At 34.1% G+C, this 15,641-nt stretch overlaps 3 protein-coding genes across 4 annotated transcripts; all 3 read left to right on the top strand.

Annotated features, from left to right (window-relative positions):
- The first annotated feature begins 2,049 nt into the window (after nt 1-2,049).
- Nucleotides 2,050-5,018, top strand: LOC133700210 (uncharacterized). Its single transcript, XM_062123751.1, has 3 exons — nt 2,050-3,248; nt 4,082-4,427; nt 4,623-5,018. The coding sequence occupies exons 1-3, from the start codon at nt 2,209-2,211 to the stop codon at nt 4,881-4,883; spliced, it is 1,647 nt and encodes a 548-aa protein (XP_061979735.1). The 5' UTR covers nt 2,050-2,208; the 3' UTR covers nt 4,884-5,018.
- Nucleotides 5,019-6,106: 1,088 nt separating this feature from the next.
- LOC133698441 (26S proteasome non-ATPase regulatory subunit 4 homolog) lies at nt 6,107-9,755 on the top strand. Of its 2 annotated transcripts, none has more exons than XM_062121356.1 (10): nt 6,107-6,257; nt 6,341-6,454; nt 6,530-6,635; nt 7,133-7,247; nt 7,336-7,545; nt 7,908-8,199; nt 8,336-8,459; nt 9,073-9,176; nt 9,268-9,336; nt 9,421-9,755. In XM_062121356.1, the coding sequence occupies exons 1-10, from the start codon at nt 6,246-6,248 to the stop codon at nt 9,466-9,468; spliced, it is 1,194 nt and encodes a 397-aa protein (XP_061977340.1). In that variant the 5' UTR covers nt 6,107-6,245; the 3' UTR covers nt 9,469-9,755. The 2 variants fall into 2 exon arrangements, with proteins under 2 accessions (XP_061977340.1, XP_061977339.1); XM_062121355.1 differs by having other exon boundaries at nt 9,418-9,755.
- A 3,981-nt stretch (nt 9,756-13,736) lies between these two features.
- On the top strand, nt 13,737-15,017 carry LOC133698900 (actin-depolymerizing factor 5-like). Its single transcript, XM_062122006.1, has 3 exons — nt 13,737-13,845; nt 13,951-14,210; nt 14,700-15,017. Exons 1-3 carry the CDS (start codon nt 13,747-13,749, stop codon nt 14,848-14,850), a joined length of 510 nt encoding a protein of 169 aa, XP_061977990.1. The 5' UTR covers nt 13,737-13,746; the 3' UTR covers nt 14,851-15,017.
- The last annotated feature ends 624 nt before the right edge of the window (nt 15,018-15,641 follow it).

Below are 15,641 nucleotides of genomic sequence, written 5' to 3'. Positions count from 1 at the left end.
CTTGACTAACTCGGGATATGAGATAGGGATAACCACATACAAAAAAAGCAAAACAAATCATAAAGCTCAAAATCCAAAAACTTAATGTCAAATGATGAAATTAAAAAATAATTAATTTTTAAAAAGGACTTTTTAAAAAAAAAACTTAAACCCAGCTAATCTTTGAAACTGGTGGCTCAGGTCATAAGACCGAGATTACCTTGTAGAAGACAAACATGAAAAAATAACAAAGAAAAATTCTCAATCATAAGAAAATAAAAATCAAAATAAATAGCAATTAAGACAATGAGGATCAAATCTTGTACAAAAAATAAATGAAAGAAAATGAGGACCAAAATTTAAAAAAAAAATTAAATAAAATGTTGAAGGATAAAATAAAAAAAAATCAAGCAAAGGATAACAAAACATAAATCAAAAGATTGAGTACTAAATTTGATACAAAAATCAAATGAAATAAAATATTTAAGGATGAAATTGAAAAAAAAAACTTCAAAATATATTAAAATAAAAAACAAATAACAATTATAAAAATAACAACTAAATGTAAAATAAATGCAAATTGGAGGTTGCAATTGAGTTTTTGAAGGCTTGACGTGAATATTGAGGCCTAAGAGAGAGAAAAGAGGGAAAGGATAAAAAACTTCTCTGTCGTCGTCGAATCATTATGGATCTAAATACAAGCGCCACCCCATTATCTACACTATATGTGGACACGTCAGATAACACGATGATTGGCAATTTTTGATAGTCATAGAGCTCCCCACACACCGTTAAAAAGCCGTGAGGGATGACCATGCGCATACGCACGCATTTGCAATTCTTTTATTAATATTTTAATATATTAAATTACTAAATAACCCTAAGGACATTTAAATATTACAAAAAAAAAAAATAGTTTAAAGATTAATATGTTTGGCAGTGTGGTAGCAGTTGCTTTTCAAATAATTTTTTGTACCAACGATTTTTTTATTTTTTAAAAATTATTTTTGACATCAAAATATCGAAACAATTCAAAATATATAAACTATATTAAGTTTTAGTAAAAAAAATTAAATTTTTTAGGAACACGACGCTTTCTAAAATGCCTTTTCAAACCATGATTAGAGGTTTTTTTTTAAGGTTAAATATGTTATTTTATTGTGCGGAAAAGGAAAAAAAAAAACTCTCCATCGAAGCTCAGTAATTTTTAACTTTTAATGGTATTTACATCATTTAACTATGAAAAAAAAGGCCTTAAGACAAAATTATCCCCACTTAATTTATTAGTGAATATCATATGGAGAAAAAAACGATTTTACCCTTAGCTCGGTTAACGGAGAGAAGGGGGAAAAAAAATGCACTGTGCTAACCCACAATGCATTCTCTTAGGCTATGCAGTAGATTACTTATCTATTTTAGGTTTTTTTTTAATAATTATAATTATAATTATAATTATAATAGGATGAATGAAGGAAAACGGAAAACTTGTATATCGTTTTCTAAAAGTGGAGATCGTTATAGTCAGCTACCTGGGCATTGGGACGTGCAGACAAAAGCAACTGGATCAGCTAAAATATTAATGGATATCATGACACAGCAAATAAACTTCTCCTTCACATGGAAGGTTTGACTTCCACAGAAATAATCACAAGAACAAACAATTAGACATGGCAAATATTCAGTATCTTGTTTTTGGTGTTACCAGCTGGGGATATTCGCATCAACTTTCGGTCCCTGAGACTAATTCTTTTATATGGATCTTGAATTTAATCTTTCCTTTGGTCTGGAGGGGGGAAATTCCCTGGGATAACACGTGATTCTCACAAAAAAAACAAGACATTATACTATATATCTAACCTGAAACTGTCTAGAACATCAATGCTTCTTAATAATCTGGATGTGATGATATTAAAAGATTTTTAAAAAATTATTACAATATGTTTTCAAAATTTTTAAAAAACAGAATAAGAAAATATTGACAAATGGTTTCACCAAGAATTACTACCATTTTTCACTCTCCAGAATGGCTGTCAAAAATGGATAGTAAAATATAACTAACGTGTCATAGTTAATCACTTACATCCCCAACATCTTCCACACTGTACAGACTCAAAATCCATCAGATCGTACACAACACATACAGGGACAGCCGACATGCTCTCTTGCTTCCCACCACCTTAACCAGCGTCTAATAAAACTGCCGCGGCATCCTCCTGCCTCCCCCCCCTAATGGGTAGCGCAGAAGAAGCCAACAAACCTACTTCACCATATGATTCCTCTTCGCCATCCCAACCTCTGCTCTTCAAACCTCCTTCAACTGAAGAGCCAAACCAACCTGACCAACCTGAATCTGACCCTACTCAGTACCTCCAGATCTCTTACAATTATGGTCCTAGACCGTTCAAGGACCTTCCTTTTCTAATCCTTTTTGTTCTTGTTGTTCTATGTACTTTTGGGTTTGGTATCTTCTGTGTTTTTCACAAGAATCCCAATTACTCTAATCTATCTTCATATAAATATGACTTGAATTCTACTTCTTGTGTAAAAGGTTCAAACTTTAACGGGTTTGATGAGTCAAGATTTGATTTTTATGTTTTGAGTTCATCAGGTTCAGGTTTTTTGAAGTCTTTGATATGGACCCTTGTAGTTTCTTTGATTTTGAGTGTGCCCATTTGTTTTCTTCTGCTACTTTTGCTTAAACATTACACTAAACAAATTGTCTATGTGTCACTTCCTTTCTTTATTGTTATACCTATCTTCTTTAACGTGTACTGGTTTGTTGCTTGTACGGTTAGTTCTTCTTGTACTGATGCATTCCCTCTAGTCTATAGGATTTTGGTCTTTGTTTTTGTGTTCTTGATTATTGGGATCATTGTGTGGATTTTTGTGGCTAATTGGCATAGAATTGAGTTAACAGTCATGATAATTGGAGTTGCCTCTGATGCTTTGTCAAAGAATCTGGGTTTGTTTGTGGTGATCCCATTGTTAACACTTGGATTAGTGGCGTATTATGTGCCTATCGTGGTATTTTTAGTGTTTGGGAGATTGAATGGGAAAATTGTGCCTAAGGAATCAAATGGAGAATATAGGTGTGCTTGGAAGCAAGATAGTTGGGTGCCAGCGTACTACACTCTGGCAATTCTTACAATGTTGTGGTCTTTGACTGTGTTGGTTGAAGCTCAGGTTTATGTCATAAGTGGAACTATTGCTCAGTGGTACTTCACAGGGGAGGACTCGAAACCTATAAGGAGTATAAGAAGTTCTTTGAGGTGATCTCTTGCTGCTAATTCTTTGTTTAACATATTAGATGCACATTGCATGTGTTTTTGAATTGTGTTTTGTATATCAAATGGTTTACTTGATTTGCATTCTGAATGTTAGGACGACTCTGGGACATGCTTATAGGTTATTATTTTTGGAACATGATTCTTATGTTGAATAGTCTCTCTTGCGAGTTCTTAATGAGCGAGGCACCTGTTAATGATGGTTTTTTTAATAGAGATCGGTTAATAATTAGGAAGCCCAAGAAAATGGAAGAAAATAATGAGCGACTCTTCTGCAGAGGCAAGCATGACACAAGAACAGTCCAAAATCAACTAATTTTTTGATGATTTGTGTGCATGCCCATTTTATTTAAATCACCTGTTACTTTGGATCAAGCTGAACTTAGTTCTTGAACTTTTTTTTTGTTTGTTTGTTTGAGTACTTGGAACAATTTTTTGGAAGAAAAAAGTAGGCTCTTCCATTAATTTTGACTGTTGATAATATTCTAGAAACACAACGGTGGGGTAAAAACACGCGATTTGAAAATAGAAGGGAAAAAATTAATGGAGGGGGATGTCTTGATGATTGATCCTACTCCTAGCTATCTTGAAGCTTTTCTTTTGCTGGCTGGAATTCAGATACACCTAAATTGTGGATGTACCTTCAACTAGATAAAGATTTCACATTAATCAATCTCTCTAATCATTGGCAACATCCTTTTATTGTCCTCAATACCAGTATCTCAAGGCACATTTCCTAACCTGCTCAGAACTAGATATTTATGATTGTCATCATGACATGATTATCTTTTTGACCTTTGTGTTTTAAAATTTTGCAGAAATGCCTTTGGTCCTTCCTCTGGCACTGTATGTTTATCTGGATTGCTTATTTGTGTTGTTCGCTTTGTGCGTGCTGTGGTCGATAGTGCAAGACAGGAGGATATTCCTGGGATGGTGAACTTTGTCTTGCGGTGTTGTGTCAACGCATTACTTTCAGCAGTAGATTTTCTTAATAAGTTCACAATCAACTTTGCAGCCATTACCGGTGAAGCCTACTGCACCTCTGCGAGGATGACATATGAGCTGTTAAAACGTAATCTGCTCTCTGCTGTTTTTGTTGAGACTGTTTCCACTCGTTTGTTGGCTGGAATTGCATTCATACTTTCATCAATATATGCAATTGTGGTGAGTAGTTATTCTAAGTTCTGTCACCTTTTTATTACTAGATTGCTAGTTGATGGTGATTTACTACATGTGGTTTCTGCATAAATGTCCATACTAGTAATTTACTATTAGCTTGGATTTTGATATTTTATTTTTAGATGATGTAATCTAATAGTCTAATGTGAATGTTTTTCTTGATTCTATATCTGTAAACAGGTCTGTGCTATCCTGAAAGGTGCAAGCAATATTGGGTTTTATTCATATGTTGTAGCTGTTCTTGCATGGGTGCTACTGATTATCGTGCTGGGTTCCTTCGTTCATGTTCTGGACAATGTGATCGAAACCGTTTACATATGCTATGCCGTAGATAGGGACAGAGGGGAGGTTTACAAACCAGAGGTTCATGAGGTTTATGCTCTCCTAACTAGTAGTAGAAATCATAGATCACCTACGGCTCCCACTGCTCCTCTTGTATAATCAAAATATCATTTGTCTAAATTTTGTATTATCGTTGGCTATCTAAATTTTGTATTATAGCTGTTAGTTGGCAGATTGAGCATAACTTGCATTGGTTATGAACTTTATTTAATAAAGAGCAGGATTTTCAGGCAACTCAACGTGCTATAATGGCAATATGCTTAACGACATGGTCTTTAATGTGGTTTACTTAAACATGTTTTAGTGGTGTATTTCATTTTCATTTTAACCGGGGTATGAACTCTTGAGATGTATTCGCAGATGCTTTCAGATTGTATGCACTCGATCTAGCTGTATTGTATGGAAGGCCATCGGTAGCCATGGTTTCATCTTTGTGGGACTCGTGTCTTGCATTTGTTTAATTCGTCTTTTCCCCTGTATGTTCTTACAATCAGAGAGCATTCAACGCAAAAAAGAAAACGTCTTTCAGGTTTCTAGACCATAGTTATGACATCCAATCGAAGAATGGCTCTAGCTTGTTGGTTAGCCAGGAGGTTAACTTGTTAAAGAGTCAATTTAATTTATGATTTATAAAAAAAAAAACAAAAAGAACATTCTTTTGGTTAAAGAAATGATTTGATTGTTTGCTATTCGGTGTGCTCATGCTTTTTAGAAAATTTGTTTTGATGATTTTAGATCATTTGTATCATGAAGTTGAAAATAAATTTTAAAAAATAAAAAATATATATTATTTTAATATATTTTAAAATAAAAAAATATTTTAAAAAACAACCAATACAATAATATTAAATATTATTTTAATTAACATGTCAAAGAACTTATTCATGTTTATCAAGAAAACATCTAGTTCAACCAGGTCTTTCCTAGCCTTATTTCATATGGGCAGTTTTTGCACTCCAATAGAAAATAACATGCTACTTTAGTGTTGGTTTGCTAGTTTGATACTGTGTTAGCTTAAATTATTTTTTATCAAACTTGGAAGGAATATTTTATTTTAAGTATTTTTTATAATTTTTATGTGTTAGTATAAAAAATATAAAAAAATAATCTCTATATATTTTTAATTAAAAAATATCATGATAAAATCACAAACAAAAATAACACGGTTTATGTTCCTTTAATTATTAAAATGATCTTTTGGGCCTCGGTAAATGGGCTAAAACTAAGTGAGAGTTTTGAGTCTTGACCCATCATGTGCAGAATTGGGCCCTGGACCTATAAATCCACATTCCTTCTTCTCTTAGACAAAGGCATCAGGCAAATTTAAAGTACCCACCCAGCAAAGCAGACTGTCTTGAGTTTTGAGCAAGCAAGAAAGAAAATAAGAAACATTAACAAAAAGAAAAGCTCTTTCTTCTTATTTTTCTTCTCGCGCAAGCACAGCACAGACTAACAGCAACAATGGTTCTCGAGGTAAGTAATTGATTGAAACCCGAAAAACAATAACTTAATTATGAATCTAAATCTCGTTTAACGTTTGTTTTGACGTTGTCTAGGCGACTATGATATGCGTCGACAACTCAGAATGGATGCGAAACGGCGATTACTCTCCTTCTCGTTTTCAAGCTCAAGCTGATGCTGTTAATCTCTTATGCGGCGCTAAAACCCAAGTAATTTCACTCTCTTTTTTTCCTTTTTGGGTTTTGTTCGATAAGTCTGGTTTTGATTTTTTGGGGTAATTGTAGTCGAATCCAGAGAATACAGTGGGGATATTAACAATGGCAGGCAAACAAGTTCGGGTTTTGACTACTCTTACTAGTGATCTTGGCAAGATTTTGTCTTGCATGCACGGTGCGTTTATTTTATACCATGCCCTTTCATACTTCAATTATTTTTTTAAAAAATTAATTAATGTGTTAGTTTTTTTTTTATCTTGAATTTATTGGTGGGTTTTGTTTTTTTTTCTTATATATAATTTAGGCTGTTTTATGGTTACTGGTTTATATCAAGTTTGAGTATTTATGTACTGTGAATGGCAAAGGTGACTACTCTACAACTGAGCTTTGTTAGAGTGTTTTATGGTTACTGGAGATGATTGAATTCAGATTTTTATGTATTGTGAAGGAAAAAGTATAAACTTTATAGCTAATGTGATAAATTGCAGCAGTTATAACCATTTATAGGTGAAAAAGAATAGCAAAGCTTGTTTCTGAATGTGAGCAATACAATGCAACCTGAAATACCCTAAACCAACTCTAAGTTTTCAGTTAAATTCACAGGCACTTCTTGCTCTTTTTTTTCAAATTATTTGATATTAAAGTCTATAAGTTAATTTCTTTGTTATGTAGGTCTAGAAGTGGGTGGTGAGATGAATCTATCAGCTGGAATTCAGGTTGCACAACTAGCTCTCAAGCATCGTCAAAACAAAAATCAGCAGCAAAGAATAATAGTTTTTGCTGGAAGGTAAGCTTGTTTATTGGTTTACTGTGACTAGCTTGTTCTTTTTTGTTTTTGATCTAAGTTTGTCTTTTTTTGCCAAATGTTTTTTCAGTCCTATCCAATATGATAAGAAGATGTTGGAGACCATAGGAAAGAAATTAAAAAAGAACAATGTATCTCTAGATATTGTTGATTTTGGAGAAGACAAGGAGGGGAAGCCAGAGAAGTTGGAGGCCCTCTTTGCTGCTGTCAATAGCAATGAGAGTAGCCATATAGTTCACATTCCTCCTGGTGGAGTTGCTATTTCTGATGCTCTTATGAGGTGTGATACTCTACCTTCCTTTGTTTCACTAGTTGAGGCTGCAGCTATCAGTGTGCAAATTAATGGTTATTTCTTTATGAGAATGGTTTCAAATATGCTGATTTGAAAGAGCGATTTTTGTTAAAATAGAGTTGATATGTGTTGTAATTGTGGATTTGATTTGGAGAGCTGAAGTAATTCACATGTAATTGAAGAGCTGCTCACAATGTTTTTTCTTGTGATAATAAGTAACTGAATCGTATACAATCACCATCGGATATTTCTTGTCTCATAATGAAATGTAAGATATTGGATCAATCAATAATATTTTACCTCATTTGTGATGTTGTTCAAGTGATTTGAATTTTTTATTATGTTGGCAGTACACCTGTATTCACTGGAGATGGGGAAGGAGGGAGTGGCTTTGCTGTGGCCGCTGCAGCAGCTGGTGGTGGTGACTTTGATTTTGGCGTAGATCCTAATTTAGATCCGGAGCTGGCTCTTGCCCTTAGAGTTTCTATGGAAGAGGAAAGAGCTAGGCAAGAAGCTGCTGCAAAAAGGGCTGCTGATGAAGCTGCTAGACAACAAAAGGGAGAAGAACCACCATCCAATTCACAGGATGCAACAATGGTTGACAAGGCTGCCGAAGCAACCAACAATGCTTCTGAACCCATGGTTGGTTCATTTTGACTCTTACCTGTTTGTGTCTGTGGGTCAATACTTCTGCTGGACAAAGCTTGCTTTATGCTTTCTGTTTGAGTGCGTCTTTCTGGTTTCTTGAATTTGCTTTGACAATTAACTGTGGTGATAGGATGAAGTGAATGCTCTACTTCAGCATGCAATTGCTCTATCAATGGAGAACTCTGGATCTGATCCCTCAGTTCGCGATTCTGAAATGGCAGAGGCAACCAATGAAGATCAGGATCTGGCAGTGGGTAGGTTTTGTTCCATTTTAATAAACATGGCCTGCTAGTACTTCGAATTTCTCTCCGCTTCTCTAATTCGTATATAATAAAGTGCTCCTGTATATTAATTGCTAATGAACACCTGGATGTGAGCTCAAAGCTCGCATTTAAATTTCAATTCTCCTGAGATTCATGTATGACATATTTACATTATTCTAATGTTTCATTATTTGTTTGTACTTGTGTCTTGTGTTGAGGATAAGAGAAATCAGAAAGGATAATGTATTGTTAAGAAGCCAATAATTTTGGGATTTACATGCAATTGAATGTGGAATCGACTAGCAAGTGCCAGTGCACCTAAAAAATTACTCAACGGTTCTTTTTCTACTAGAACTTCTGATTGTATTGGCATACTTATGAAGTTTTTATGATTGGTTATTGGTTTTTCTTTCTGAACTTCCTGGTTTCTAGGTGAACTGCTATCATCTTTGCCCAAGTTACTATGAAATTGACACAACATTTTTTAAACCTTGCCATGTTGTGCGCCAAAGCTTCAAACACTTGTCAAATTTGTTCTGATGCCATGATTTTTAAATTAAATTGGTGAACCTGCATTGACCCACTGAATATCTCTTGCTTGCAGCTCTTCAGATCTCCATTCAGGAAACTGCAAAAGATTCATCAAGTCAGTCAGATATGAGCAAGGTTCTGGAGGATCAGTCTTTTATGTCATCTGTTGTTGCATCAGTAAGTACACTTTGAACCTGCCTATAAAGGACTCCTTGATTGATCACCTTCAGCACTAGTTTTTCTTTCTGACATTTTATTCATCTTGCAGCTTCCAGGAGTTGACCCTAACGATCCCTCAGTGAAGGAACTGCTAGCATCTTTGCAAGGCCAATCTGAGGTGTGCTCATGCTTTTTAATTGTTTCTTTATGTCAAACATTTGCGATGCACATGTTCTAAATTTGCGATCATTATTATTAGCAGTCCGAACAGAAGAAGAATGAAGATAATCCACCAAGTGATGGCAAGTGAATGGCTCTTGATAACTCTTCATGAAAAGCATTGCGCTGAGGAGAATGAATAGAAAAGCAGACTTGATAGAAACACCTGTTGAATTTACTACCTATTTTCCAGTTCTAATGCTTTCACTTGAATAGGCTGAATATCGGGGTAGGATGTGAGAATTGCTGTCATTATGCGTTTAACGATATGCAATGGAATTGATGTCTTTGTTCTGCGGCCCGCTTTATGTTTGCTTGCATTGGGAAGAAAACAATGGCTCATTGTTAGTTAAAATTGGAGTTGCTATCTTTCATTCTTGTTGATGTCGCATTGACTAGTATTCTGCTTTTCGTTTCCCTCCCTCGATCCTGATTCTATGTGAAATAACGTCACAGCCTGGTATCAGTCTGGTCAGTCTCTCAGGGTCTGTCTTGGACAGGGTAAACAATAGCAGGAGCCAGACTCTCTGTTCAGAAATTTCGAAGCAGTGTGCAAGAGGTGTTGTCATTGCGAGCAAGACTGAAGGCAAAACTGCTATTTGCTTTAAGCCTTCAGTGAAACCAGCACTTCGCTACAGAGGGATGGATATGGGAAAGGATGCATGGAGTAAAGTGGAAGGATGAGGAAGGGAAATGATGAACGAGTTACTATCAATTTAGTGTCTTGCTAACGAGGAAGGAGAGGGATGATTCGAAAATTACAAAGGATAAAAATGGAAGTCGGAAGAACTGGAAATTATCAAATGAAGGATGTAAATAATAATGTTTTTCTTTCCATCCATCCTCCCCCATCATATAGCCATATAGGGCTTGCAAACGAGACAGACAAAGTCACGGAAGGTCTGTTCTGGATGTAAAAGTTAGAAACTGGCGGTACAGACCTTTCGCTTCAGATGAGTTAATTACCTGGTTCACCAGGCTGGGCCATTATTCTTGAATAATGCGACCCGGATGCAAATTTCCTAACCACTCGAAGGATTAGGGTCACCGCCAAATTGAGTAGTTCCATTAAGAAGAAGCCAGGAACCTAGCTGGGGGTTCGTGTGGTTGAAGCAGGTAATAAACATTTCATGGCCACGCCTTGCCCTCACCATATTCTGCCATGCCATGACACTTGTAGTGACTAGATATTCTATGAACAAATAATCCATGGACAGTGGTTGGGGGACACATGTAGGGTTACTAATTTCCACAAAAGAGGGCCATCGTCAGAGTAAATGACATGTCCCCTTTGCACTCCCATTTCTTCTTTTGCTTGCTATCTTGAACACCAAAACTAGTCATCTTTATCACGAATAATGCATAGGTACATGTAAAGCTATTCTATAAAAATATTTAAAAAATATTCTAGGTTTAAAAATATAATTTATATTATTTTTTAATATAAATTCTCAAGAAAAAAAATTTTAATTTAAAATTTGTTTATATCCATCATTATCTTATGTTTAACTTTATCACATAAAATAAAAATTGTAAAATTTAAAATCATTACTGTTTAATTATCAAAACTATAATATCATGTCAAATAATTATTTCAATTTAAAAATTTAATCAGTTAGATAAGACTTTAAAATAAAATTATTTATTATTTTCTATCATATTTTTGTTAGACTAGTTTATGAAAAAAAACTCAAAATCTTGAAGAGATGAATGCTTCAAGTTGCACACGACAAATTTTATAATATAAACAAGTAAATAATAACTCAATTGAAGGTAAAATAACCTTGAACACATAAAGTTTGCAATGGCTCTATTTATTATTTTAATCAACAATCAAACTATTTTCAAATTAGCTTTTATTCATTGAATCTAAATCTTTCTTCTCTCAAAATTTAAAGTAGGCCATATAATCAAATTTGGATGAATGTATTCTCTATTTTAAAAAAAAAAAATTGTCACAACCATCTATTAAATTAGATTTAATTAGAACCTAAATGATAATGTGAGGAGTGTATGTATATATATATATATTTGGTACTCGAGCTAAAAACCCTCCAAGGGTGGGTCAACTTCAGTGGTTTCTCTTGTACCCAGAAGCTTTCTCTTTAGTTTCGACAGTGCTTTTTCTGCAAAGTTCTTTTCTTCTATCCTCTTGTCGCCATTGCTTTTACGCTAAGACTTGGTTTTGAGGAACACAAGGACAGGGAGATAGGGATGTGGGTTTGCGATCCGAGATTGGGACCACCGTATTATCTGCATAGGTTATGTTCATGTAGTAAAAGTACACGCCTAGTTTATGTGATCGAGCAAGGCTGTCAGCAACGCCCCTTGTTAAGTGTAGCCGCGCTGCTCCAATTCTCTACCGAGCCCGATAAAGGTTAAAAAAAGTTCTTCAAGAAAGCTGAAAGTCATTTTTCGATAACCTGATTGTCAAGTGATTTTTCAATTCAATTTTATTTTTTTAAAAGGGATTTGTCTCCGATTTCCATGTCACCTTGACATGTAGTCTGAGCTGTTGGGAGCTACAGATGATAAAATTTGAAGAAAATTGGGAGGGTCAACTTTATTGCCCTTACAGATTTATATCCGCAAAACAGAATGCGATCCTACTCGAGCACATTGTTTTCGAATATCATGTTGCCATATTCGGTCAATTAAAATATAAAGTAGGGGCAAATTGTATCTATAAACCTGGAAATTGCATTTGTTTCTCGAAGAAAATTGCTAGAATTTGCCATTATTATTATTTTCTATGAATACATAATAAAAATTAAATTTTAAATCGAAAAAAACTCAATTCCAACACTTGATCTTGTAATTCAAGGTATTTTTTTTTCATTCTTCCTCTTAGTCAGAACTTATCAATTATTTGACTTTTTTTGATAGTGTATCACTTCATTCGTTAAAAATTACTGATTTAACCATCTAGGTGGTGGCCCAGTGATAAGAGCTTGGGATCAAGAGGTTTGCTCTCTCTGTGGTCTCAGGTTCGAGCCTTGTGGTTGCTCATATGATGTTCACTGGAGGCTTACATGGTCGTTAACTTTAGGGCTCGTGGGATTAGTCGAGGTGTGCGCAAGCTAGCCCGGACACCCACGTTAAACTAAAAAAAAAAAATTACTGATTTATAGCTCTTTACCTTAATATTCTAATAAAACACCTTGATATATTTTCTTAAACATATTCTAGCAATTATCTATTCTAGCTAAGTTGGTTAGGGTCGTGGGTTCATACGGTGAAGGCGCAAATACTTCATGCATTCACCTATCATATATTTTTTTGAAAAATAAATACGGACAACATAAATATTATATTTATTTTTTTAAAAAAATAAAAACAAATGACATATTATCCTTTTTCTCAATTAAAAAAAAACAGAGCTAGGCATGCGGACCTAAAAATACTTGTGACTGACTTGCTAATGGTGAGCTAGGCCTTGCATCGTGACAACTAAGTTGTCACCTATGACTTTTATTTCTCAAAAAAGTTATATGCCCTTCTAAATAGGTTTTAAATATGATTTTATAATATTTATTATTTTGATTTAACATTCAATCACACAAAATGTGGACATACTATTTGTTAACATACTTTAATAATCATAAAATATTTTGTCTTAAAAAAATAAAAATAATGATTCCAGTTAAAAATATTATGTTACTAAAATAAACAAGAGATGTGTTAATAAAAAATTTGTATCTTGATAAGAAAAACTCTAAACGACTCTGTTTTCAAGGTTAATAACAATACTAATAAAATTTATTATAGAGAGTTGAAAAAAATTACTGCAAATATCACTGTTACTGTTTACTCACCAACAGAATAACAAACGGTCTGTTTGATGACTACAATTCAAATTCACTAACGAGCATACTGACAAACAAAAAAAATCACCAATGAAATAACATACTGAAGTATCGACATAATGAAGTGGATAAAGTTTTTTCTGGCGCGTTTTGTCTATTTGTAAGTCTATCTGTAAAATTATTACCGACATATCACAAATCATCAACGAGAGTTTTTCCAACCAATTATTGTTGTCAGTGGTTATATCAGCAAGTTTTGTGTTTATGAACTGTGAGTATAAATATTAATATTAAATTTCTTCCGTAAATCTAAAAAATCTAGCAATAAAAATATTAAAAGATTTTATAAAACTTGTATATTTTTTTATGTTTAAATAAATTTGGGTACCTCGCGGACATACTAAAAGAATCCTATGGTCAAAATGTGGGATAAATAGATGAAATAAAATTTGTCAAATCGTGGATAATAGTTCATCAAAAATAAAACTAAGGGTAATGGATAGAATTGTAATAATTACAAACACTAGTGGCCATTCAACAGCAACATCTTTATATAAAGGCTCATGTACTCAAACCCACAATACCACTACCATTTGTCTACAGAAAAGAACACAGTACGTCTCCCCTCCAATTCAACAAAAATGGCGATGGCTTTCAAGATGGTACAGCAACATCTTCTTCTCTTTCTTATATTCCTTACCATAACATGTTAATAACTTTTCCTTACATGTATTTGTTTCTTTGTTCTGTATCTATGGCAATGACAGGCAACGACAGGCATGTGGGTAACTGATGAATGCAAGAACTCATTCCATGAAATGAAATGGAGAAAAGTTCATAGGTACATAGTGTTCAAGATTGATGAGAAGTCGAGATTGGTAACTGTGGACAAGGTCGGTGGCCCTGGTGAAGGCTATGACGATCTTGCTGCTTCATTGCCAGATGATGACTGCAGATATGCTGTGTTCGATTTCGATTTTGTCACTGTTGACAATTGCCGGAAGAGCAAGATCTTCTTTATTGCATGGTCCGTCCCCTTCTCTTTTAAACTCCTGATTAACTTATCATCACAGTAGGGTAACTACAAGCCATTTTTTACCCCTCATCAATCACACACAAAAATTACTGAGGTACGAGTATTTTAGGGCAAGGTTCGGATCTGAATCGTCCGCTTACCGTGTTAATTAAGAAATTAACAACGATAACGATGGTTAATGTGGATCGTAATTCTCAAATTTTCAAGTTTTAAAAACTTGGCAATCTTAGTAGGGGCAATTATTTAGAAGCTGCAAGTGGCCTGATCTTGACCAACGTCTCCTCCACGTCTCTAGACAATTAAAATTAGGTATGGCGTCTAAGGAGACTTGGGTTTCACATGTAGACAAAAAGGTTAGGTCAGTTTGGAAGAATAGTATATATAATGATTCAAAATAATCCACTGTATCTGATTTTTCTTTGTTCACATAGAGATTATTAATGGGTTGCTTACGAGTGTTGTTAATTTGGTTAATTGCAGGGCTCCAACAGCATCGAGAATCAGAGCAAAAATGCTTTATGCAACCTCCAAAGATGGGCTGAGGAGAGTTCTTGAAGGCGTCCACTATGAACTCCAAGCAACCGACCCAACTGAGATGGGATTTGATTTGATAAGGGACCGAGCCAAGTAAATATGATTAGGGTTAGATAAATTATGTTCTGGCATCTTACTTTTATTTAATAACTCCGACCAGATGTGCTTTCTCGCTGTAACTTTTCGACCTTTATCTTATAGACTTTTCGCACAAATGTAAGTTGATGTTCTAATTTGTAATAATACCGTGTGTGTCGTGCCGTACATGGGTGCTAATTAATTTGACGACAATAACCTTCTTTTCTGATCTCTTTTAACATGGAAAGCTTAAAAAGGGCATCTTAGTGTGATTATAATATGCTTAACACTTTAATTTCCACTAATTAAAGTCTGTTTGGTATGTGTTGTAATGCATGGTTATTGTTTTTTAAAAATTTTAAAATTTTTTTATTTTTTTAAATTTATTTTTAACAGTATATTAAAATAATTTAAAAATATAAAAAATAATAATTTAAAATAAAATTTAACCAATACACTTTCGGTCAAATCCACCTGGACTGATTAAATATCAATCAAATTTCTCAATAAAGATTTTTTTTCAATGGTGCTCTCACTACAAAGTAGAAGTGAGAAAATATAGATTCACCATTATCCATTTAGCATATTAAGACTCGCTTATTGACTGCTTGGCAAGCAGTCGTCCTTTTTCAAGCTCAAGCTAGCACATTTGTTTGTTTCATGAGAGCTTTGCTGGAATTTTACAGTATCAACCGTGTTTTATGGATCAAAACCATGTTGAAGCGTAAATTTATTACAAGATTTCTCTATTGCATCGGATAACATTATTATATAAATATCTAAAAGATATTGACATTTCAATGTGAAGTT

This window comes from Populus nigra, chromosome 7, assembly GCF_951802175.1.
Source record: "Populus nigra chromosome 7, ddPopNigr1.1, whole genome shotgun sequence".
Lineage (NCBI taxonomy): Eukaryota > Viridiplantae > Streptophyta > Magnoliopsida > Malpighiales > Salicaceae > Populus > Populus nigra.
The sequence above is the reverse complement of the archived record's forward strand: the minus strand, read 5'-3'. Positions and strand labels throughout refer to the sequence as shown.

Bases quoted from the DNA above. Each gene is read 5' to 3' on its own strand.
- LOC133698441 (XM_062121355.1), top strand. The intron at 7,248-7,335 runs GTAAGCTTGTTT...ATGTTTTTTCAG, and splicing joins ATAATAGTTTTTGCTGGAAG to TCCTATCCAATATGATAAGA. The intron at 7,546-7,907 runs GTGTGATACTCT...TTATGTTGGCAG, and splicing joins ATTTCTGATGCTCTTATGAG to TACACCTGTATTCACTGGAG.
- LOC133698900 (XM_062122006.1), top strand. From the start codon at position 13,747: ATGTACTCAAACCCACAATACCACTACCATTTGTCTACAGAAAAGAAC. The intron at 13,846-13,950 runs GTACAGCAACAT...TGGCAATGACAG, and splicing joins TGGCGATGGCTTTCAAGATG to GCAACGACAGGCATGTGGGT. The intron at 14,211-14,699 runs GTCCGTCCCCTT...GGTTAATTGCAG, and splicing joins AAGATCTTCTTTATTGCATG to GGCTCCAACAGCATCGAGAA.
- LOC133700210 (XM_062123751.1), top strand. From the start codon at position 2,209: ATGGGTAGCGCAGAAGAAGCCAACAAACCTACTTCACCATATGATTCC. The intron at 3,249-4,081 runs GTGATCTCTTGC...AAAATTTTGCAG, and splicing joins AGTATAAGAAGTTCTTTGAG to AAATGCCTTTGGTCCTTCCT. The intron at 4,428-4,622 runs GTGAGTAGTTAT...ATCTGTAAACAG, and splicing joins CATCAATATATGCAATTGTG to GTCTGTGCTATCCTGAAAGG.